The sequence below is a fragment of the Colias philodice genome, chromosome 22, assembly GCF_061535455.1.
Source record: "Colias philodice isolate Cphi_HAF_F1 chromosome 22, ilColPhil1 Martin Lab GWU primary, whole genome shotgun sequence".
Classification (NCBI taxonomy): domain Eukaryota; kingdom Metazoa; phylum Arthropoda; class Insecta; order Lepidoptera; family Pieridae; genus Colias; species Colias philodice.
The window spans coordinates 8,450,074-8,473,264 of NC_143107.1; the positions used below are offsets into that span (position 1 = coordinate 8,450,074).

The 23,191-nt window shown below is 34.7% G+C and overlaps 3 protein-coding genes and 1 long non-coding RNA gene across 5 annotated transcripts; 1 reads left to right on the forward strand and 3 right to left on the reverse strand.

Moving 5' to 3' along the window:
- Positions 1 to 314: 314 nt before the first annotated feature.
- On the reverse strand, positions 315 to 8,296 carry LOC149478565 (uncharacterized). 2 transcript variants are annotated; one of them, XM_089709364.1, is made up of 6 exons: positions 8,131 to 8,296; positions 5,613 to 5,821; positions 4,247 to 4,343; positions 3,053 to 3,197; positions 2,485 to 2,538; positions 315 to 2,402 (listed from the first exon to the last, which is right to left on the reverse strand). In XM_089709364.1, exons 1-6 carry the CDS (start codon positions 8,131 to 8,133, stop codon positions 1,855 to 1,857), a joined length of 1,056 nt encoding a protein of 351 aa, XP_089565490.1. In that variant the 5' UTR covers positions 8,134 to 8,296; the 3' UTR covers positions 315 to 1,854. The 2 variants fall into 2 exon arrangements, with proteins under 2 accessions (XP_089565490.1, XP_089565491.1); XM_089709365.1 differs by lacking the exon at positions 8,131 to 8,296 and adding an exon at positions 7,304 to 7,356.
- A 2,372-nt stretch (positions 8,297 to 10,668) lies between these two features.
- LOC149478566 (uncharacterized) lies at positions 10,669 to 15,517 on the forward strand. Its single transcript, XM_089709399.1, has 7 exons — positions 10,669 to 10,794; positions 12,264 to 12,373; positions 12,825 to 12,872; positions 12,991 to 13,077; positions 13,158 to 13,814; positions 14,103 to 14,288; positions 14,683 to 15,517. The coding sequence occupies exons 1-7, from the start codon at positions 10,682 to 10,684 to the stop codon at positions 14,778 to 14,780; spliced, it is 1,299 nt and encodes a 432-aa protein (XP_089565525.1). The 5' UTR covers positions 10,669 to 10,681; the 3' UTR covers positions 14,781 to 15,517.
- A 1,523-nt stretch (positions 15,518 to 17,040) lies between these two features.
- LOC149478567 (uncharacterized) lies at positions 17,041 to 18,889 on the reverse strand. Its single transcript, XR_016317452.1, has 2 exons — positions 18,799 to 18,889; positions 17,041 to 18,438 (listed from the first exon to the last, which is right to left on the reverse strand). It is a non-coding gene; the product is annotated as an uncharacterized LOC149478567 (long non-coding RNA).
- On the reverse strand, positions 18,890 to 20,046 carry LOC149478568 (uncharacterized; the record flags this gene model as incomplete). The annotated part of the gene is made up of 3 exons (XM_089709190.1): positions 19,920 to 20,046; positions 19,294 to 19,377; positions 18,890 to 18,942 (listed from the first exon to the last, which is right to left on the reverse strand). Coding segments are annotated over exons 1-3 (264 nt in total), but the record flags the coding sequence as incomplete, so codon positions are not given.
- Between the last annotated feature and the right edge of the window lie 3,145 nt (positions 20,047 to 23,191).

Here is a 23,191-nt window from a genome sequence, read left to right on the forward strand (position 1 = left end):
TATAATATCCCTATGTATGTTTAAAATTAAATCTTTAAAAGTACCTACGCAACGGATTTTGATGCGATTTTTTATAGACAGAGTAATTAAAGAGGAAGGTTTTAGTATGAATATCTACAATTTATAAGGTTTTTCACGGAGCGGACAAAACCGCGGGCAGAAAGCTAGTTATCTTACAAAATTGTATTACATCTTTTTGAAAATGGTAAGTTTTAAATTTTATTAGGCAACTTTATAAGGTTAGTTACGTTTATGTAAGAGTAGGTAAGATAAAACAAACATATCAGCTAGTAAATAAATTAAAACAGACAATATTTTGAAATAAATTTATTAGATTTATCTTTGGTTTTGGAGTATAAGATACACGATAAGTCTAGAAATGATTCTTAATCACAAATATGTATTTAATTCAAGATAACTTGACGACTTACCTAAGTCTTATACTTAGTTTATCAAGCTCAATAACTTACTCTAACTAAATACGTGCATTTAAACGTAATTTTTTGAACCAGAAACAATTTTAAGGTCAATTCAGGTTAATTTGTCAGCGAGTTGTAATTATTACAAGTTTAGAAATGTTTATTTACATTGAAACAAAAAATTAAAATTAAATTAATCACTGCTCGCTGTTCTTTACGCAAATATATTTGTGTAAAGAACAGCGAGCAGTGATTATCTCCTTTCAACTTAAATACATAAACAATTTTAAATAAACTTAAGAATTTGTGCAATAATGTCTAGACTATCTACCTATAGTTCTAAAAATTTCAAAAATGTATATCAAATACTGCGAGTATGGACATAGTAGAGAAATGAATATTATGTATTAAAAAGTAAATAAAATAAAATAATTTAATTAAATAAAATATAAAGAAAACGTTGCTCAAGTGATAGTTTTATAGATTACAGTATTACCACAGACTAATAATAATATACTAGGTATTACCAAATAAGGTTAAGTGAGATATAAATAATATTTTGAACGTATAATAAGCAATAATAGTATTCAAAAGTGCTTTTTATTAAAGTCTACTTTTATTCGTAGACTCAAAGACTTTGAATTACTCGAAACAATATTCACACTCGCTCGATTCGATTCCATTAATCGTATTACCAAAAATACTACTTACATTAATTATTATTAACTGTATTGTAACCGCTCCAACCAATTATTTCATTATCACTCGATTATCACATTTTCGATACAATTCTTAGCGAATTTGAGATCCAAAGTAGACAGATAAAAGAATTTAATATGTATCTATTTTTCAAAAGACTTTGCTTACATTCAGTTAAATACAAAGAAAAACTTATATCGACTTTAATGACTAAGAACTTTAATAATGGCAAAACTTTTTATTTTAAATGAATATCACGGCAGAATAGTCGAAATTATTTCAGTAGTTGTCCTGGTGGGTTTGATATTTTTCTTTACCGAACAGTCTAGAAACTTCAACTTCCATTCTAAGTACCGACGTATAGTTTGTATTCTGTTATCTACTTTTTGCTTGATCAATCATTTTGATTCCGCTAGTTACTATCCCATAAATAATGTTTAATGTCGAGTCAGATATTCTGCTATTCCTCTTCTAGAAACTCATCGAAACGTGTGTCGATTAATTTCTCCTGTTGCCATTTCAGGGCTAGACAGCAATAAAACATGCCCCCGCCTAAGGCTTTTGCTATGTCGATCTCTGTCACACCGTATGTAAATTCTGCATTTTTTACAATTGAATACCATCTGAGCGAAGATTTGTAAATCAGTTCATTACAATATGATCCTGCATCTTAATGGTATACAAGAAATTAATTTAATTTTCATATCAATACTCATCACAATTACTCGATCATAAATCAACACACCTCTGCTACATTAGAAGAGCCGGCCCTAATATTTTCAGAACAGCTACTCGTACTACCACCAGCTGCATTAGCTTCACTGCTTTCATGATCGATGCTTGAACTCGCCTGTCCAGTATCATTTAGAGTTTCATTTCTTGCACTTGTGTCATTTCTAGCACTGGCGTCATTTGTGGCACTTGCTTCATTTGTGGCACTTGCTTCATTTCCGACGCTTGCATCATTTGTCACGTTTGGATCGTTGCGTGTATTCGCGTCGCTCCTCGAAGTGCCGGCATCTAGATCTTGGAAAATGTTCTGTCGTTGGCTGTTGAAGAAATGTACAGCGGGGATGCCATCTTTTGGATTACTGAATTCGACGTAACATGCTGAGTATGGGGGCGGAGGCTCTTCGTATTTGTGTTTGTTGGCACTTGTAGAGCATTCTGAGTAAGGTGGCGGTAGATCGTTACTGTGCAGCTCTTGGCTCGATCCGCTGGACTCTGAGGGGATTGGCTCCTGCTCGTATGGCGGTAACTCCATGTCGACGAATGTTGAGCGATCTGTAATTTTGGTAATTTTATTCGTTTAGTGTATTTTTTAAACAGATTCTATGCTATGAATTAATGAAAATTATAGACTTACGACTTGTAGCTAAGACATTTGGTGTTGGCCATTCTTCTGAACGACTTCTTCGCCCTGAAAAATAAAATAGTAAGCAATATAATAAAAATAACACATTGACAACAAGACTGAGCAAGAAAACAAAACAAAATTCAATTCGAAATAATTTTCTCTTCAATTGTTAAATAGCTACACAAATGGCAGCAGTACAAGAAAGAGACATTTTTCTAAATATATACGAAACATCTTAAAAAATACTAACAATTAATTTACCATTGATCAATCTTTACCGGCTTTAATACACATTTTTCTACATTTTTTATCCCGTGCGAAATTAAGACAAGTGGCTACTCCTAATGAATTACTACGCAATAGTTTTACAGCACATATGAAACAGTTTTTTTTTAATTAGTAATAGGGAAGCGGTTGACCACAATCTCGTCTGATGTTAAGCTGAGATGTGGTCTAAGATGGAACGCGCTTCCCTAGAAGGTACCTGTTCACTCTACGCTTGAAGAACCCCATATTGTACTCGTCGGGGAACATGAAACTCAGGGAGCTTGTTCATGAAGTTATAGCTAGTACGTACATCTAAGGTAGTTCTTAGTGAAGAACCGGTCGGTGGCCCTTACGAGGAAGAGCGCGGCGAGCAGCAGCAGCGCGCCGGCCGCCCAGCCGCGCGCCGCGCGCCACGCGCCCGCGCTCTCCGCCGCCGCCTGCGCGGGGGTCCTTGGCTGCAACCACATTTTATTAAGCTATTGCCACAAAATACATAATAGTAGCTAAACGCTACAGAACGGACACTCTCCGCCTCCCGCCAAAATTAAACACTTACCTCACCCCGCACGATCATGCTTTAAATGGTCCGCATTTTTCTACAAGGATGCTTGGATGATACGCAACGAAGATTGACAACATTAATCAAAGTAATTTTATTATTTTGGATTTGTGACTATCGTTTTTTGTAGCAAATAGATATTGTGCTGTTTACGGATGTATTTCATCAGAAAAACGCGAATTTTTTTTTACGCTAGTCACAAATGTGCCAACCATAAAGCGTTAACACACACATTTGCAGTCTCTATAGTGTGACTGTCAAAACGGTAATTTTGTATGGAGTGTCCGGGGTGTGCTATTGCATAGCTTCTATCGCGGGCCTTGAGCGCGGGGACCGAATCCAGAAATTCCATAACGAAAAAATATCACGCTCCCCACGGGGACGGGCGCGGAGGTGTGGCTTGAAGGCATAGCATGCAATAGCTTTACCGCGGCAGTCCCCGAGTGCCACACGTCTTTTTAATTGAAATTTTATAAGCATAATCCAACACGCTTTAATAATAGAATCAACAGAAATATATTTTTTTAAACATTATTACTTAATTATTGTCTTTTAGTATTCAAGATAATCTCATGAAATTATTGTCATCGGTCCTTGATCAGTGCACAAAGTTTGATTAAAATCTATCCATTAAAAGTGGGTCAAATTCGAGTCTACTTACACACAAAATACAAATACAGGTGAAGCTAATACATATATGATATAAGCGATTTAAAAAGGTGTAGATAGGTGCATAGAGCTGCACGTTGCATTGTGGATAATTACAATTTACATCAGTTGTTAAGCGAAGTATCGCTCACACTAAAATATATACCGGGTTGTTATCACCACCAATTTAAACCGTCATTATTATGCTATCACAATTAAGCCTCCAAATCCAAAGGCCTCATAATGGTTGTTAAACTAAAACAAGGATGATAAAAATATATGGATTACTGAAATTACCACATTCTCAAACAGCTCCTGCAGGTTCCTGGGCACGACGACGGGGCGCCACGTGACCAGCGTGGGCAGCGGCAGGTGGTCCAGGCGACTGTTCATTCTGGAACATAGTGTTGTTCATATTAGAATCACTTTAAACAACAACAAGTTGATAGGAGTCTTTAAAATGAAACTATGTCTGACGATCTTCGATCATGCCCGTGTTTTTGTTGAAATAAATATACAAAGAGCTAAATCGATTTTTATTATTATATAGTTAATGTTGAAGATGAATATGAGCGACGACGGGAAAAGTGCTACACACTGTGACAATCGGAATGAAGGACCAAAATGTAACTCGATATTATATTATGTAACGCGAGATTTGTGTTTGTTTGACTTGTGTTAATATCAAAATGATTTTAAAACCCTTTATGCTCACACCACGTAAATGAATAATTAAAACGCGATATAAATAATGCCTAACCAGTTACGTGTTTTTGTTTGTAGCAATTTGTAATATAGAGATTAGAGATACTTAAATAAGTACCTACACTAGTATATTATGACATGCAATACTAGTACTACGTTAGACAATCCTCTAATCCGATTTGTATACATCCCACTATATAACTATAAACCGTAATGCGAGTAAGATTTCCGAACAAAACAAACATTACTGGCTGAGTAATTAAAGGAAATCATTATATTGTTTCCTTAATTCCTAGAATATTCTATTATGTATTAGGTGGTATCAACTCTACCAAGTGGACAAACATGTCAATTGCTGAGTTAAAATGATTTGGATTTCATACAAATTGTAGGAATATGTATATTATTTCATTATATTTAGTGGTTTTTACCATAATAGTATCAAATAAGAAAATAAAAGCATTTATTCCAAAGACCTCGTAATGGTTGTTATTCGTTATCATGATGTCTTACAGCAGTATGCTTTCCATTGTAGGAAATTATTGGCGCTAGAGGACCTGTAAAGCACTGTCAACTGTCAAGTATCCATACTGGAAATAATACTGCTTTAAACAGTAGGTAGTTCCTCAGCTCTACTTATTATCTGGTTATACTCTATAATCTATACTATAGATATAAAGCTGAAGAGTTTATTTGTTTGATCGCGCTAATCTCAGGAACTACTGGTACGATTAGAAAAATTATTTCGGTGTGAGATAGCCCATTTATCGAGGAAGGCTATGGGCTATATTATATCATCACGCTAAGACGAATAGGAATGGAGCTCTGCGGGTAAAACCGCGGAGCACAGCTAGTCTATATTATGTGTTAAATTCTTAATTTATTAATCTTCTTCACAAATGCAGTGCCATTGCAATACAATATTATCATGTTTAAGAAAGTGGTTGAAAGCTCGTACCTGACGACCTGTTTCCTGGGCTTGGGCACGTAGGGCACGCTGTCCTGCGGCCACTGGAAGCGGCGCTGCAGGTCGCGCAGGCGCTGCAGCTCCGTGAGGTGCGCGATGTGCAGGTGCGCTGCGATCTCTGCGATCTCCTCCACCGTGAGCGGCCGCTGCCGCATGCGGTACGGGTCCAGACCCTTCATTGGCTTGGGGGACGCTTGCATCTGGAATTATGATAAACTTGTACTCCTTAAAGAACACCTAGGCATGTGAAATTTGACAAACTTATCCTACTTAATCCATAGGTCGCTGGTTCAAATCCCGCTCGAAGGACCATAGAGATGTAGGGTTTGTACACCTGGGGATGCTGCTGCTGTAGGTAATAAAACTAAGCTGCTAATATAAATGCTTTAATATTGCTATGCTATGCTATAATGCTACGAGCACACGTACCCAGCGTTTTTAAATTATAGGTAAACTAAAGTATATGGAAAATGAAAATGATGAAACATGCAAAAAATTATGATGTTGCGCTCTGTACGGTTTCACTGTACATCTGACTAATATTATAAACGCGAAAGTTTTTAAAAAGGTATGTACGATTTACGTACTTAAATATAATATGTATATTCACATAAAAACAACCCTAGTCTAGATCTGTTTGAAATTTGGTAGGTACTTAGTACCTACGTCCTACACAGATATAGTCTGGACTTGCTTAGAGAATACTGTTTACCTGAGTACGACAGTCCACACGAGTGACGAGTGTCGCCGCAGGTTCACGCTATTGATAATAGTGTTTACAATGTGTTTTCCTCACATCGTACGTTTATGTACCTATTATAATTACGTAGACAGTTAGGTTTCTAAGTATTAATAAATTTGCTCCAGAAGTACTTAATGTAGGTAATTCAAATCGATTTAAATGCACGTGGCTGCGGGCTGTGAAAAATGTTTTCAATCACGTTTAGATTGTAGAGTCTCGATTGTTATTTTAATAAATATGAAATGAATTTGTATGGTATTTGGAACTTTAAGTATATAGTAAGATCTTATTGCTGATTAGCTGATTACTTATTGTTAAGTATCCTGATTACTGTTTTGAAGGTCGTAGAATGTCACCGGAAACATCGAATATAGGATAATATCATTATTATATACGAGACCTATTTACATGAACCGTGTAATTAGTTATGTAGGAACCAAAGGAAATAGTTACTGTTAGAATTTTTTAAATCGTTTTGTATCAATGTTCTTCGTAACAACTAACAAGTAAGAACTAAATAGAGCTGATAACTATGATGAAAGTAACATAATGATAAAAAACTCTCGTAACAAGTATGTTTGTGTACTTGTATGTGATTTAGCATCAACATACATCCTGTAAACTATACTGCGTGTAATATCCCAGTTCTATTTCAAGACTTTATTGGTCACAATAATTGCTCATACCTAAACATTATTGTTGCGTTTGATTATAACTGTTGTTTTATGCGAAAATTCGTCTACATAAACGTGGAGATTGCGATTTCGCAAGTTCATAAAATTAGTCAATAATGCACTTCACAATTAAACCGTCCATTATATTTTAAGTGTACCTATTTCGCTGTGTTACGAAAAATGAAACCTTATGCTTATCGGGTAACATTTATTTTGCTATAATTCAGCAATTAAGTAATTATACAGTAATCGTAAGCAATATTTACCACGTTCCTTCTGAGTGACTTATTATGTCAGTATACTTGGTTGTGTCACTACTTACTACTGCTGACTGCATAGCAACCCGCCATGTCGGACTTATCTAGACTAGATTATCAGTCTAACTAGATACGTCTATATTTGTAGGCATTATGAAATGTTAAGATCTACTTATGCATTTATAATAATGCGATAGACTAAAAATAGAAATGAAAATAGAAATTTATTTTGATTTCAATATTTATGGAGCTAGAGATAGTGTGTATTGCTTTATCATTAATCGAACGAAATCTTCAGGTCGTATATGATCGTATAGTTGTAATATCTAAGTCATAATAATATTATTATGATGACTTATGAGTACTAAGTATCATAACAATAACAAGAATAATGTTATTATTCATTAAAACCTTTGGAAAATTTTGTGGCTGACAGGGTTGAGAAAAAATAGTAATTCGCTCTACATGCCTATTAATGATTAGATATCTACGTATTCAATACATTTTTTATAAATTAATCTATTTCAAAAAAAATTACGAAATAGCGCTTATTGCGAGAATTGGTTACGGGTTTAAAATATGTAAAAAAAATAACTTTTCACTTACAATTAATTTAATTATTAATTTGTGAAGTATTTTCTATGTGATCTAATATCGTAATGGAAATACCCACAATATTCAAAATTAACGGAGAACTAAAACAAAATTAATTAAATTATATATTTCATTAAATGTAGGCTTATCATGCATACAATATTGTTTATGTCTCTCCTATTTCTAAAGCCATATATCTCACATTAATTAGATAATCTCTAAATACACGAAAGTATACTCACCATGAATAACAAACACTAAACAGATACACTAAATAGGTACTAATGAATATTTAAACACATATTCTATCGAATAATACGCAAATAAGGTGTAAATACAGTACACGAGACATTGCTCTAACTGCACTACGCAGGCGTGTGCTGTGCGAGGGGGGGCGCGCGCATGCGTCGTCGGTCCTTTGCTGAAATACTAGCGCGTCGCCCCGGCACTGTCTGGGCTGACCCGGGAGAAAAACTAAATATAGCATATATCACATAGGAATAATACTTTCTACTGGAGAAAGCATTTTGAATATAGGGTTGGAGCTTTGAAGTTTATCTATTGAAATACATATATATTGTTTATGAAAATTTCGTTATTGTAGTACCTAGTGTAGATTCATATAATATATCCCAATAAAATGATTCCTTAGCAACGAATGAAGATAAAAATACCATTCAACACATCCTACTTTATACTTTGCCATGATTATTATACCGAGAGAGGGTGGACCGTGGATACTCACCCCTAGTTTACATTTATAATGGATTCAACTGATCTTATTCAATGTACAATGAAATTTTCATTTTTATGCCCTCTTTACTTTATTGAAAATCTTCAAGTGGAAGGCTCCTCTCTATAGGAACTGCATTCCGAACCGATTGCACAAAAATGTTATGACGATTCAAAAGTGCATTTAGAGGAAGTCTACTTCAATGAATAAACGTTTCAGTTTGATTTTTCATAATTAAAATACAAAAATTATCATTTCAATTATGTACTTAAAATATAGTTTGATAGTTTCAAAAACACCATAATATAATCTTAATATATACATATAAATCTCGTGTCACAATGTTTGTCCTCAATGGACTCCTAAACCACTTAACCGATTATAATAAAATTCGCACACCATGTGCAGTTCGATCCAACTTGAGAGATAGGATAGGTTTTCTCTGAAAACGCGGGCTAAGCCGCGGGCGGAAAGCTAGTATTATTATATTTTTGTAATTTGTCCTAAATATGGGAAAAATTGCAAAAAGCTTAAAAAAGCTCCGTCTGTTTTACAGTCTTTTCTGTCTCAACAGTCTTTATTTTACCCGTAACCCTGATGGTAGTAGTGCAATGCATAAGTTCTGCGATTCATGATGATATTATTATATTTAGCATTGCAGCTTTAAATTATATTTTTTGTCAATAGCTCTAGTTTTTTATAACACTTTATCTAATATTCTATTATAAAGGCGAAAGTTTGTAAGGATGTATGGATGTATGGATGTATGGATGTTTGTTACTCTTTCACGTAAAAACTACTGAACCGATTACAATGAAATTTAGCACACATATAGAGGGTAACTTGGATTAACACATAGGATAGGTTTGAAATCCCACGGGAACGGGAACTGTGCGGGTTTTCCTTTGAAAACGCGGGCGAAGCCGCGGGCGGAAATCTAGTATTATATAATACTTAACTACTAAATTTATACACTGCATTACGTATTCGATACAATAATTTAAACGTTTTTAAAACTATACAAATTCAAAAGCTCACCGCAAGCTTTTGAAAAGCCGTGCAATATTAGTATATTATTTTTTTTTAATTTCATTGATATTTTTGTTGTAAAAACATTATTTTTATAGATAATATTTTAATAAAAAAATACACTATTACCAGGCATAAAGCTTGACCTATCTAACCCTTACCCATCAATCTATTAAGTAGTTCATAGTTTATTCCCGAAAAGAAGATGAAACTTGGTATTTGGAGTAAGCCAAGGTTGTGCTGGTGCCTCAGAGGACAGAGGTCGCCGGAGGCTGCCCCAATCGATGGCAGCGCGACACTCCGGCGCCGGCAACGCTCGGGGCACAATGGGAACACTCTTATTTTTTAACATTTCCGTATTATCATAGAATATATTATACTATAATCCTAATGGTATTATATGATAATAATAGAATAGAAAAAAAACGAGATGGTCAGGCATCGCCCCGGCAAAGTGAAAGACGCGGGTTCGAATCCCACCATGTGATCGTTTTTTTCTACCTACTCTTTAAAAAATTATAAAGCATATGCAGCGTACAAGCTCTTTATAGACCTACTGAAAAAGTTACAAAAATCGGTTAATCTGTTACGAAGGAGCTTTAATTCATAAAAATACTTTATAGTTTATTCAATGCCTCTTCATACGTCTTTTATACAGTTGAACATTTTTAAAGCTGCAACATATTTTTATTTTACAGCTTATGATTACGTTCTAATAACTGAATATATAATGAATAAGAACTAACCTTAGATAGACTATACTAAAGGTCTTTCCTTATTCCTTTAAAATATCAATTTTTGTATACTTAAATGAATTTCACTGAACCGCTAGTTGTTACTACTATTTTCATATACAGATCAGCAAACTTTTATCGTAATATCTTAGTAATTCATCAAAGTTTTAACGCCAATATGTACATAATATTTATAAATCCTTAAAATTGTAACTAAAATTATAAGTGCTAAAAAAGTACTAATAATTTATTTCTCTAGTTCCCAGTGTGCCACTGGCCCGAGCTAAAACCGCTCGGATGGCAAGCGGCGCCTCAGTGAGTGAGCGGCTCTCGGGAACAAACACACACACACCACTACTAGCTGTGCTACTCCGACAATGCTATAGTTGTACTACACCATCATCTCATAGGTAAGCGTTGAAATTATTTTCGATTATTTTTGTTTTTATTTAAATTGGCAGTTGTAAAAATGACAAAAAGTAAAGGCTCTGTGTACCTAATAGTAGATTTTATTTAGTAAATACAATTCGTAATTTAGAAATTATTTTTTTTGGGTATTTATATTAAAGGTAGGAAAAATTGACTATAATTACAGTGTAAATAATAACAAATAATTATTGATTCAGGGCTGTAAATCAATCTTGGACAGCCGGTATAATGGATTTGGTACCTACAATATTTCAATTTTGTGTACCTACACCTTTTTTTCTAACCATTCAAAATGTTTAATTAAATATCACTGATTTATTAGATAAATAAATAGTTTACTTGCAAGTAGGTACCTACATATGATACTTATACGAGTTACAATACAGTTCTACATGTTTAGCCGTCATTTATTAAAAAAATTTCACGAAAACTATAATAAATAAGACACGAATACGACGCTACATAAAAGCTCCGTAAGCTTTGGATATAAAATTTATGTTGCTCCATTGTTAGAGCCTCTAAATCAAATGAAGATCTAGTGTTGAGCTGGGCAAGGTCGCAAGAAAACGATACACTTTTTTGTCCGTTTTATGTTTCAGCTTTATTAAAGTTAATTTCATAACCATTAAAATTATGAACGTGAGTTCGATTTTGTATTTATCTACTAAAGTGATGTGTACAAGTTAATACGCAAATCTATTAAGATATTGGTGTGATATTAGTATAGGTAAACATAACTCCGCCTTTATTGACCACGGTGTGAGAAATAGGAGCGTTTGTTTTGTAGTTTCACAATCCTTCTATTTTTCTATCGATGTGAATAATAACATTTAAAATTCTTCTCTATAGTTTGACAATCCCATTAAATTCTTCTTATTTTATAGTTGACAGCAATTCTGTAAAACATTATTTTGTAACTTTTCATTCTATAATACAAAGAAGTTCTTCTGCTATTGGAAAGCTCACAAAGCTCAAATATATCGGCTAGGCGTTTTCTAAGTTAATAGTAATATTCGCCCAGTGATCGAAATATGAGCTAGACATAACACGTATACCTATGCTTTTCATATACCCTACATCCTTGGTATGCACCGATGCACTATTTTTGTTTCTAAATTACATGCCCATAAAAAAAAACCACGCTTTTAGCGACGTTACCATGTAAGAATTTTCAAAATCGGTTACGTACTTTTATATAGGTACATTGTTGCATTAGAAACCTAAAAAAATCAAGTTAACTATTTAGAAAAGTAAAGACTTTTTAACGCATTTTCGTGATGTATTATATTATTTAACCCGACGTTTCGAACACATTACAGCGAGTGTGGTCACACTTCACAGGGATACAGCTGAATAACTTACGTTAAAAGTGTTTAATTCCTAAATGTATAATACTAAAATGAAATACAAGTAAGTACTATTTTATGAGATTGTTCATAATGTTATTTAGCATGGCGGGTGCGAGTGCGCTGGGCGGTGCGAGCGCGGTGCTGGCGGCGGAGGTGTGCGCGCCGCTGCTGCTCTTGTGCTGGCTGTGCTGCTGGCCTGACGATGCCTCGGGTATAATGCTGCAATGCTCTTGAACTAGAGATCACTAGTGATGGCTATAAACGCTCGCAGGGTCGACACAAACGGGCCACCGACCACTGCAACCGGTGGCCAGCGTCAGCCACTTAAAGAACACGTTTTTTCATACACATATCTTGGTACCGTACACATACTTGGTATAGTGGTCGCGAAGTGTCCGCGACAAAATATAAAAAAAAACGTATCAAATGGCTGTCGCTGATCACCGGTGGCTGTGGTCGGTGACCCGTTTACGCCTATAAATGCAATGAGTGATGTTGAGAATGTTTCTGAAAATTGTATACGTTAAATAACTTTCCTTTTCTTGAAATGAAGTATAATTTTTGTGCTGTTTTATATTGGATCAACATAACAACACATGATTATTTTTTGTCAAATTATGTAGGTATAGGATAGGGGTGTATTTTTAATTTTGATGTTTTAGATACAAGCTCCGGCAAGCATCCCCAGAAACCCAGTGTGATAACGCATGGTAAGTGAAATTACAAACAAGTAGAGAATTAAGGCTGATATTTTAAACATACTGATTTATCACTAATTGCAACAAAGTCTTATGGTAATTGAAACACAATAAATAATAACATTTACAGAAGCAGGTTCGCACCGCCATTCGACTGAGCTATTTGGACGAAGATTTGGAAGCAGTGCTGTGTCTCTGCACCTGCCCAGCACTTCTGGTAAGTAGCTACACTTTTACAAATAATTTTTACAACACTTTACAGAAATATCGAATATTAACTATGTTTGTTTATATCAGGAAGCACAAAGCAATCGCTATCAGCGCACAAAAGTCACGAAGACATTCGCAGTCGACGCAAATCGCAACTGGAAGCAGCAGAAAACGATGCGCGCTACCACTCAGCCCCCAGCGTCATTGACGAGGTTCTGCACAGAAGGGACTGGGAACGATCTACCAAAGAATTATACATTCCTCTCAAACCAGACGGCGATAGCGTCTCATTCACAAGAACAATAACTCCTGACACTGACGAACATGATGAGGTACCATTAAGTGACGAGCAAATAGTTTCAAGGACTTGCAAGAAACACTACACCAATATTAAATCGTCAAGAAAGAAGAACGCAGAAGCATCAGAGGATATTAAAGATTATGACGCTACTGAAGCCGAATCTTCATTTTACATTGGAGATAATACACCAACTATTGTAACAGACGACGGTAATGATAGGCCACAAGTATTTAAACCAAAGGAAACGAAGCAATCACTAAATGAATCTATTAGAAGTAAGGAAAGAATGAAGCAAACTTTAGTACCAGTGGAGGAATTCAAAGTGTCTCGGTTTGAAGAAGCTGTTATCGAGGTGGACAGATCGGGAGCGATACACCACAGCGTAGAGTCACGCTCTAGTTTGTATAATTCACATGGTATGCCTGTCCCACCACCGTCTGTAGGTGAGTATCTATACATAATATAATAAATCATAAATAAATACCTCACTGCACAGCTCCTGTTTAGCAAACAAAAATAGAAATAGGTATTGTCTATGCCAGTCAGGAATATTGCAGCTTTCCAGATGACAGTTTTTCAAGAATGATTATGTATTTTATTTTTATTATTTTATCCACGATGCGTACAATGACCAATGCATAAATTCCTAATTACGTCGATAGTGTAGACACAGTGGTGTAGAGTTAAAAAAATCACCATTAGAGATGGTGTATATTGTACAATTATTCCAGAAGCGATAGGCTACGACTCCGAAGCGTCGTACCCCGAGGAGGAGGGTTGGCAGGCGGGTGCACCGGCGGTGGGCCACGCCAGCGTGGCGGCCGCGGCGTGGGGCGACGGGTTCGTGCGCGCGCGCCACGCCAGCGCGGGGGACGTGCTAGCGCCTGTCATCAGACCGCAGTCCGGCGCGCTGTCTGGTCAGATTTGTTTTTGTATCTACATTAGATTGGTATCTTTCTCTTTTTTCTTTCATTAATGCCTATTCCTATCACCAAGTAAAACAAGATAGCGGTTTACCTTCGGTTTATCTTCAGTTTTCAATCTCCAACGTCCATGTCAATTTCATTTAAAATTTATTCAATAAGACTTCTTTTAGAAGCGTTTTCGAATCACCATGATAAATAAAATATTATTTTGCACCGGCTCTAGTTATATTAGAGAGAAAGAGCCTTTGGATCCGCTGACAAAATAATGTGTTCCTATACTTTCTACCATAAATTACTGCTTAGTTGACATTTCATTTCAGTGGTTAGTAATTTAACTAGAGCAGTTTTGTATATCAACGATATTTAAAAAAAAACTATTTTGCAGAAAGTGACTTAGACTTCGATTTAGAAGCGTGTGACGAGGTGCCGCCCGCCTACCACGAGGTGCGACTCACCATGGACAGAAAGGAAACTGCTATATAATTGAAAAATTTTTAGTAAATAAGTTACTTTCCATAAAACCTCACAGTTTAACACAAAAATAAGATTGCTAATTTGATTGTAAAGTTAACAAATATTTTGTTAATGTTTTAGTTTCAATTATTGTGACAGGATAGAGCTTAAAATATTTGAAAGTTCGATTTCATCCAACAAAACATTAAACAAACAAACATATTTAACACACACGAAGAAAATAAAAAGAAAAGAGAAAAACATATAACACATGTTAATAGGCGGCCTTATCGCTTTCAAGCGATCTCTGCCAGGCAATATTTAAATACGTAGACATTATTAATCCAAAAGTCGAAGAACGAAATATTCGTCACACATTTCTTATGTTTTGAAATTAAAACAATTAAATGCAGAGCGACTGTGACCTGTGTACGACTTCCATGATATTAAAGTTCGCGTATGTTTTCGTATGGAGGAAATGGGGACAGTTGGAGGAGGCCTATACCCGAAAGGGGCCAGGACATTTAAACGAATTGCACTATTAATTTTTTTCATGTACTATGTATCTTTTGTTATAAATTGTATTTAAATGTCATGGAAGATAAGGGCTAAATAAATAAATAAATAAATAAATGTTTTCGTTGATATTAATGTTGGCAACCACAATGTTTTAAGAGACTTATTATGTGCATTTATTAATTTTACATAGACTAATCAATTTAAGAAATTATAATTATTTAGCGCTCAATAGATTATATTCTAGTCGATTATTTTATTTTATACGTGATTTTGTCTAGTCATTAATTAAGAAAATACATATTTTAAAAAGTTTAAAACCATGTTTATTTTTGTGTGCAATTTTGTTCGTAGTATATTTTTTTACTATAGTATGTTGTAGATACCTATATTCTTTATATTTTTTAATTTGATACGATAAACAAGCAAAATTAGTTATGGCGTATATCTATGATTTTTTTAGGAAATTATATTTATTTTTGAATCATTCAAACTAACTGTGTATGTATCTACATAAACATGTACATTTAAACAGTTAGTTGTATGTACATAAACATCCCATCTTGTGATATTAAATACTACAAGTTGTTTAAAAAAGTTAATTAATAGTCAATTTAAAATTAAATGTTTTGAAAAAGCTATCGTTGTAAAATAATATTATATCTATTGTGTATTTTATGAATTTGAAAACTAGCTCTAAGTACTTTGGTTTTACTTTTGAAATATAATTTTAATGTACCTATTCCCAAATATGTATTACAATTCAGAAAGATTAATAATCTTCTGCATTTCTAAAATTATTGTATTTTGATATTCTATTTATTGTCCGTGTAAGCGAATATAATGTTATAAATAAAAAAATAACGCAAATATATTTTATAGTTATAGTTAATAGAAGATTGAAAATTGTCATTGTTATTGTTCCAACAGAATTATTGTATGTGATTCGCTTAAAAATAAATATTTTATTTTTCTTCATGTATTTTTATTTCAACACTCGCTATTTGCTAGTGAAATTCCTTTCAACTTCAGTCCGGCCATTACGAAGTTTACACAGAGCATAATAAACAACAAAGAGATAAGTAAAATTATTTAGAAACTTTTCCTGCTACTACTTCAAATTCATATAGCGTGGTAGAGCTGCAACTTTAATATGATTGCCATAACATACGCGTTAGGCAAAAGCATTGAAAATTTAATTATGCTCTGCGAAAGATCGCGTATCGTTTTTATCTATTTTTTATTTTTTTATATTTACCTATAGCCTAAGAAACCGCGGCGGTCTCGGTCGTGCATTAGTCAGGTATTTAATGAAATAACATCGTAGGTACCTACCTATAAAAATTAATTTTTTGTCAAAGTTAAATTTGTAAAAAGTTAGGTTCTTGTCAAAGTTAGGTTTATGTAAAAGTTATGTTTGTTAAAAGTTAGATTTTTGTCAAAGTTAGGTTACTGGAAAGGTAAGGTTAGGTTTCTGTAAATGTTGGGTTTCTACTTTCTGGATAGTCAGGTTTCTGTCAAAGTTTAAATGGTTAGGTTAGGTTTTTTAATAAAATAGCAAATTATACACGAATCTGAAAAAAAAAAAATAGTTTTTGCATACCTACATGTAGGTACATAATTTTATAATATTGAAATTGTAATTTTTGACATAAATTACGAAATTATTGGGTGTAAAACTGGATTAAATTAAATGTTGTTTTATTCAAGTTATTTATAACAAATTTTCAATAATGTAAGGACAAATCATTGGTAAAAGTAAAATAAAATACTGTTTAAAAACAAGAAGCTTTTTATTACAAACGTTTACAAGACTTGTACATATATAATAACAGTAAAAGCGGTAACAAACGCAGCCTTTATTTACAGTATATATGAGCCAACGCTCGATATAATTTTGATAATAATAATATTATAGCAATTCCTTTACAATATTAACTAGCTATGGAAATACTTTAAACCTTTAGAAAATTCTTTCAGCCATCAAAAATTGTACTATAGAGAAGGTAGGTAAGTCCCTATTTATACATTTATAAAAATCCAATTATAATAGGATATAATATGAACATGATGGTATTTGATATATCTAAGAGGAAACTCTAACTTTCCTTATAAGTTATTTTATGACATCAAAAGCACTCTAAAGTGAGCTAGAGCTCTTTCTTTATTTCGACGCCATAACATAATTTTATAGTCTGTGCCACTGTGGTCTTTCTATGATTCGATTGTCACCACGCGACGCGTCGTGGGCTGTTTCTACTTTATAACGCAAATTTCGGATCTTTTACTATGACCACGACGCATTGTGAGCCATTGTTTCACTCAATGAGCTTTTTCGGTCTTTGAGCGTAATAATTAATCGAGCAAAAACTAATAAACGACTGTATAAGTATTTGATATTTCTCTAATCTCTAACTAGATAGCACGATAATATTTGGCACAATTCTTTGGCATTAGCCATAAGGCGTTGTTAAGATTATTTACAAATTCAATGCTTTTATTAAATTCTACCTATATAGAAATATTTATTAATCTAATACAATGCTCATATTATATTATTATCTATTCTTATAAGTTATACATCGTTGTTTAGCGAAAACATTTATTTAAAAACATTACATACATTTTATTGGACACAGCTTATGACTAAACAGTAGTAAAAATACATTCATTCCAAACACACTTGGTACCTATAGCAAATTTTGACTAATTAAAGATCGGTGGTTCAAAATCACGATTTTATTCAATCAATTGAGGTAACATTTTTTTTATATGCTCCACTTCAAGTAAAGCGCCAAGAAATGCACACAAAATTTAATTTCTAACTACTTTCATTGTGATAATTAGCACCTATATAACATTTATCCACAATTCGGGCAATACATTAGCACCTACTGAGAGTCCCCAACTACAATTTCAGGCGGGGCCGACAGATGTTTCTTCGCGACATCATTCGCGGATCTATCCCGTGTTCTTCTGACGACTTCATCTTGCTTTCTCCTTGGGGCGGGGGATTTTGGTGCTGGCGCGTTGTGTTTCTTAATGGCGAGAGATGTTGGCTCATGTTGGCGCTGGGGGAGGATGGTGGGAGGGGGGAGCGTGCGGGCGCGGTGCGGGTGCACTGTGCTCGTGTGCTGCGTGTGCGGGATTAGGGAGTTCGCGCGCGCGTGCACTGGAAATTGGAATAGAAATGAAAATTTTATATTTAGGTAGGTTTAGTGTATATCGATTTGATCAAAATGGCACTGCATTGTAGAGTGTAGAGTCAGTCTGATATTTGAATTAAATGTCCTTACTAGGCAATACAAAATTACAAAATTGAAAATCAGCTAAATTCATCACGAGGTTTTGGATAAATTTATACCTGTTTAAAACTCCATGAGCATCTCAACTTGATACACTAACAAAGTTAATTTTTCTTGGCTTTGGAATTGAATGGTAACATCTGTTATCTTTTTTCGTTCTGCATTAAATTCTGTAGGTTTAAGCGGGAAATGTGTTTGAAAGGAACACTTTTATTGTATAAGTATACCATAAGGTTCCCTGGCGGGTGAGCGCAGCGCGTGCGGCGACAGCGGCGAGCGGGGCGTGCGCGGGGAGAGCGGTGCGCGGGGGGACAGCGGCCCGCGCGGCGACTGGCACAGGCGCGCCATGGCCGACGCGCTCGCTCGCACCACTGGTAATCATATAACATTGTCTAAGTACCACCCACTATACTTGGCAATATCTACTGTATACTTATCCGTTTATATGAAAAACGGACATCTTTGAAAAGGCCTATGTCCTACAGCGGAAATCCTGACCGCTGCTGGACATAGGCCTTTTTAAAGGCTGAAACAAAGATTTACATTAAAATCAAGCGTTTTATTTTTTTTTGCAATTTCGTGCCTATACTGATACGCTTCTCTTAACAAGTTTCTAAGTTATTGAGAAAATTGCGCGACTGACAACATCACACAATATATAGGTTGTGGAATAACTTCCAAATGTCCGTATAAGATAATATAATATTTATGACAGTTTATACCGGGCTGCACGGGGTAGGGCACGGTCTCGGGCGGCGGCGGCCGCACCGACTGCACCGGCTCGGGCAGACCTTGCCGAGATAACTCTGAAAACAATAGCATTTTCACGTGTCCAAACATTTATGTTAAGCATACATTTGTCGTATGAAACTGATGTTTATAAGTTATAACTATGCTACGGTACTACACTGCTACATGCTACATTCAAAGTGGAAATTATAAATTTATAATATTAGGTACACGGTCACATAATTGGATATTTTTTTAATCATCGATACTTCATCGACAAATCTCATTTGAATTTTTATTTGACACAATACTTTTTGTCAAAAACCGAATTTAATTCGTGTTTGCACCGTGAAATTACATCAAACAAGCGAATGCTCATTCTAACCCCACTATGTCAAATTCTTACTGTAAACAGGCGTAGAGCATTCTTTCGTTGTTCTTAGTGCGATCGAAAAGATTCTATGCAATGTTCAACACTGAATATAAGTTTTCGTTTACACTAAAAGATCACGAAACGCTCACGCTCTTGCTCTAGCTCTAGCTCTATGTTCGTTTGATGTAAATGCACCGTTAAATAAAGGATGAAAATACTACTATATTATAGAAAAATACAAGATACCTTTAACCCGCTTGATGCAGAAGTAGAGGAAGTAGCAGCAGAGCAGCAGCAGCAGGCCCAGGATGCCGGCCATCGCCACGAAGTAGGCCGTGTGTGACGGCGGCTTCACCGCGTTGCGCACACCCATCGCGCACACTAATTGCTGAAAGGATATCCATATTCTTCAGATATCCTAGAGTTAATCCTTAAGATAGTGTTTAAAAATCTTTAACATCATTAAAGGTGAACAAACTCTCCGCCCACCTACAACCGGGAAATCCCCATGAGAGTGAGTAATTTAACCGCGGTAAAAATTGGCCTATAAAAATTTGTTATCATTTTAGTGCATTGAACTCCTATGAAGTTTTGCAATATCACACGATCACCATTCATCATGTTGACCAAATGTGACTGAACCTATTGGTTCTTGGACATGCGAATATCCTTGCGATGTTTTTCTAAATCGGAGCGATGAGGTAGTGCTCTACTCCCGCCTTATAGAAATCAAATGATTTTTTTGAACTAAAAGTGACTAAGTAGGAACATTTATTTTCCATCAAACTCGTAAAATAATAATAACATCATTATCAAGAAAAAACTCTAGTCTTAACACTCATGATATTTTTAAACATATTTTGCGTTAAATAGGCCAGGAGGCGCACACTTTTGTATTTTCCAAACTTTTTTAAAACATCATACCCGTCCATAATGAGTGACTTACATGGACACAATTTACGGTCTTAAAAGTTCCTTTTTTTAGTTTTAAGTTCAAGATGTTTGTTTCTAAGGCAGTAAAATACGTAGTAATACCTACATTCGGGATTTTTTTAATCAAGATCTTAAGGGAGATTACGTCTCTACCATGTAGATACTTACACGTGAATTCTTCCTCAATAACTTATTGTAAATTTACGGACATTAACAAAATAGGTATCGAAGTGATCGCCATTGTTAAAGCTTAGGTATTTTAAGTACATAAATTATAAACGAATTGAATGAAATGAATGAATGTTGAATAATATTTTATATTTCCGAAAAAAAGCATTTAAGTATCATAAATTGAATTTTTCCGAAAAAACTCTATATATATATGATTTAAAAAATACCAATAATCTTAAAAAAGGCTCCACAATTCAATTGTACCGAGTAAAAGTCGACTAGTTTCTATTATTCTGATAACGTTTAAAATTATTATTTTAATGAATAGAGAATCACTCATTACAATAATAAAATCTTAATAAAATTAACTAAATATTATTATTTTCATTTAAACTAACTTATTAAGCCTTAATCTATTGATCGAAGTAATTGTATAGATAGGTACTTACCAATACTACGTCCGCAAATCCAACATATTTTTATACAGAACTCTACATCTTTTCACCATCTTCACTGATATTCGTTACGAACAAACACATAATCCCATTTTTAGGCCACTAATAAAATATTAATTATGTAAAAATCGATTTACTTACAAGGAAAAAATTTGTTAATGTATTTAAAAGTCCCAATATGGCACGTAATTTAAAAGATTTAATAGTATCAAAAGTGCATCCGATTTGCACAATCAAACATCCGTGTGATATGATTTAAATAATGATAAGCGACTGAGAATTCTTTGAGCTTCGCCAAGATTTCCGTCTCCAAGAGGGTCACAGAGCGACACAGAGTCCTGTTGTCCTTGCGAGAGGGTGTGTATAGTTGGGGCTGATCGGTAGTTGGAACACGCGTAGAGTGCGTAGTGGCGGAGGATCGCCGAGACGTGGCAACAAGTGGCGGCGACACTCCGGCGCCTCGTGACACCCTTAGGGGTGAATACGGAGATCAAAGTCAAGGCTTATTGCCTTGTCGCTGGGGGATGGAAATGCTGATCAATCTGGAAGACGTTTCTTGGTTTTTGGTTAGCGAAAATATTCAAAATACAGAAAACTGCAAACATGTTTTGTTCAGACTGAAGTACCTGTAGCTTACTCGATAAATACGCCTCTCGTTTATTTTTATGAAATTGTGCAAATCATGAAATTATCTGGTTTGATGTACCTATATGTATAAACTATGTACTTAGAGTATTATCTACCATAATGTTAACCACATACTGGACAAATCCGAACTCTTCTTCCCTCAACCACTGAACCGATTTGGATGAAATTTGGTATGAAGATAGATCGAAACCTGAGAAAGTACATAATATGCACACAGAGAGGCTTAGCATTAGCGTTTACTACCTAAAGTCCATTTTAGTTAATACCTAGATATCTGTTAAATACCTATCTATTTTAACAAAATCGGAAGTCAAGATCCCCCTTCTGATCACCACGACTACTTATTGCAATTCACACTGCAGAAGTTTAGTTAGTTGGAGACAGTCCAAAGAAACTTTAATACGATTTCAGTTCATCCTTTGAATATACTTTGTACATAGTGATCAGTGATAACTTTGGTAATATTCTATCTTGTCCTATTTCTTTTCATGCATTAAGCTACTTTTATCTCCAGTCAAAGGGGACAGACACAAATCTATAGCTATGCAAATATACTAATTTAAATACAGAATCAGCAGCCCTATTGTGTGGTAGTGTCGTCGGCGTCGCGCTGTCGCCGCCCGCCCGGGCGCATGCGAAGCTTTGCTAAACTGACTCATTAGGAATCCTTCGAGATATTCGTGAATAGAGTCCTTTTATAGAAGATTTAGGATATTCTATCAAGCACATGAATGTATATTTTATAAGAATAAGTATGCAACATTAAACTGGAGTGAGATTAGAGTCGATAATCGATTCAGTCCATGTTTTTGAATACGATGACTCAGGTGTTTATTTTTATTTTAAAAATATTTTCCGCTTGTGTTGTTGAATTTTATCAAGCAAAATACTTTTACGAATTTTATCTGAATTTTCGTATACAGTATATTGTGTACCTATTGTAGTATAATCTTAAGGAACCCGGAAAAGTTATCGCATGTTTTCTTTTACCAACTAATAATGCTTTTTATCTTTCTCTCTCTAGCTACGCTACGTATAACAAAGATAAAAGATGTTCCTGTGATTCATGGGGATATAAATTGTTTGACTAAGTTTGACCTATAATCTCATTTTGGCAAACATGTCACTGGCCAGAAGCCTCACGGAAGATAACGAGTAGGGCTGAAATATGTTTACCTATTCATTTTACTTATTTTTATGTTATATACACTTTGTAATATGTGTGAATGATTTATCACATATTTCTATGCTAAATTTATTATTTGTTACACGCAATGTTCTATGGCAGAGAGAGGATAAATAAATGATAAA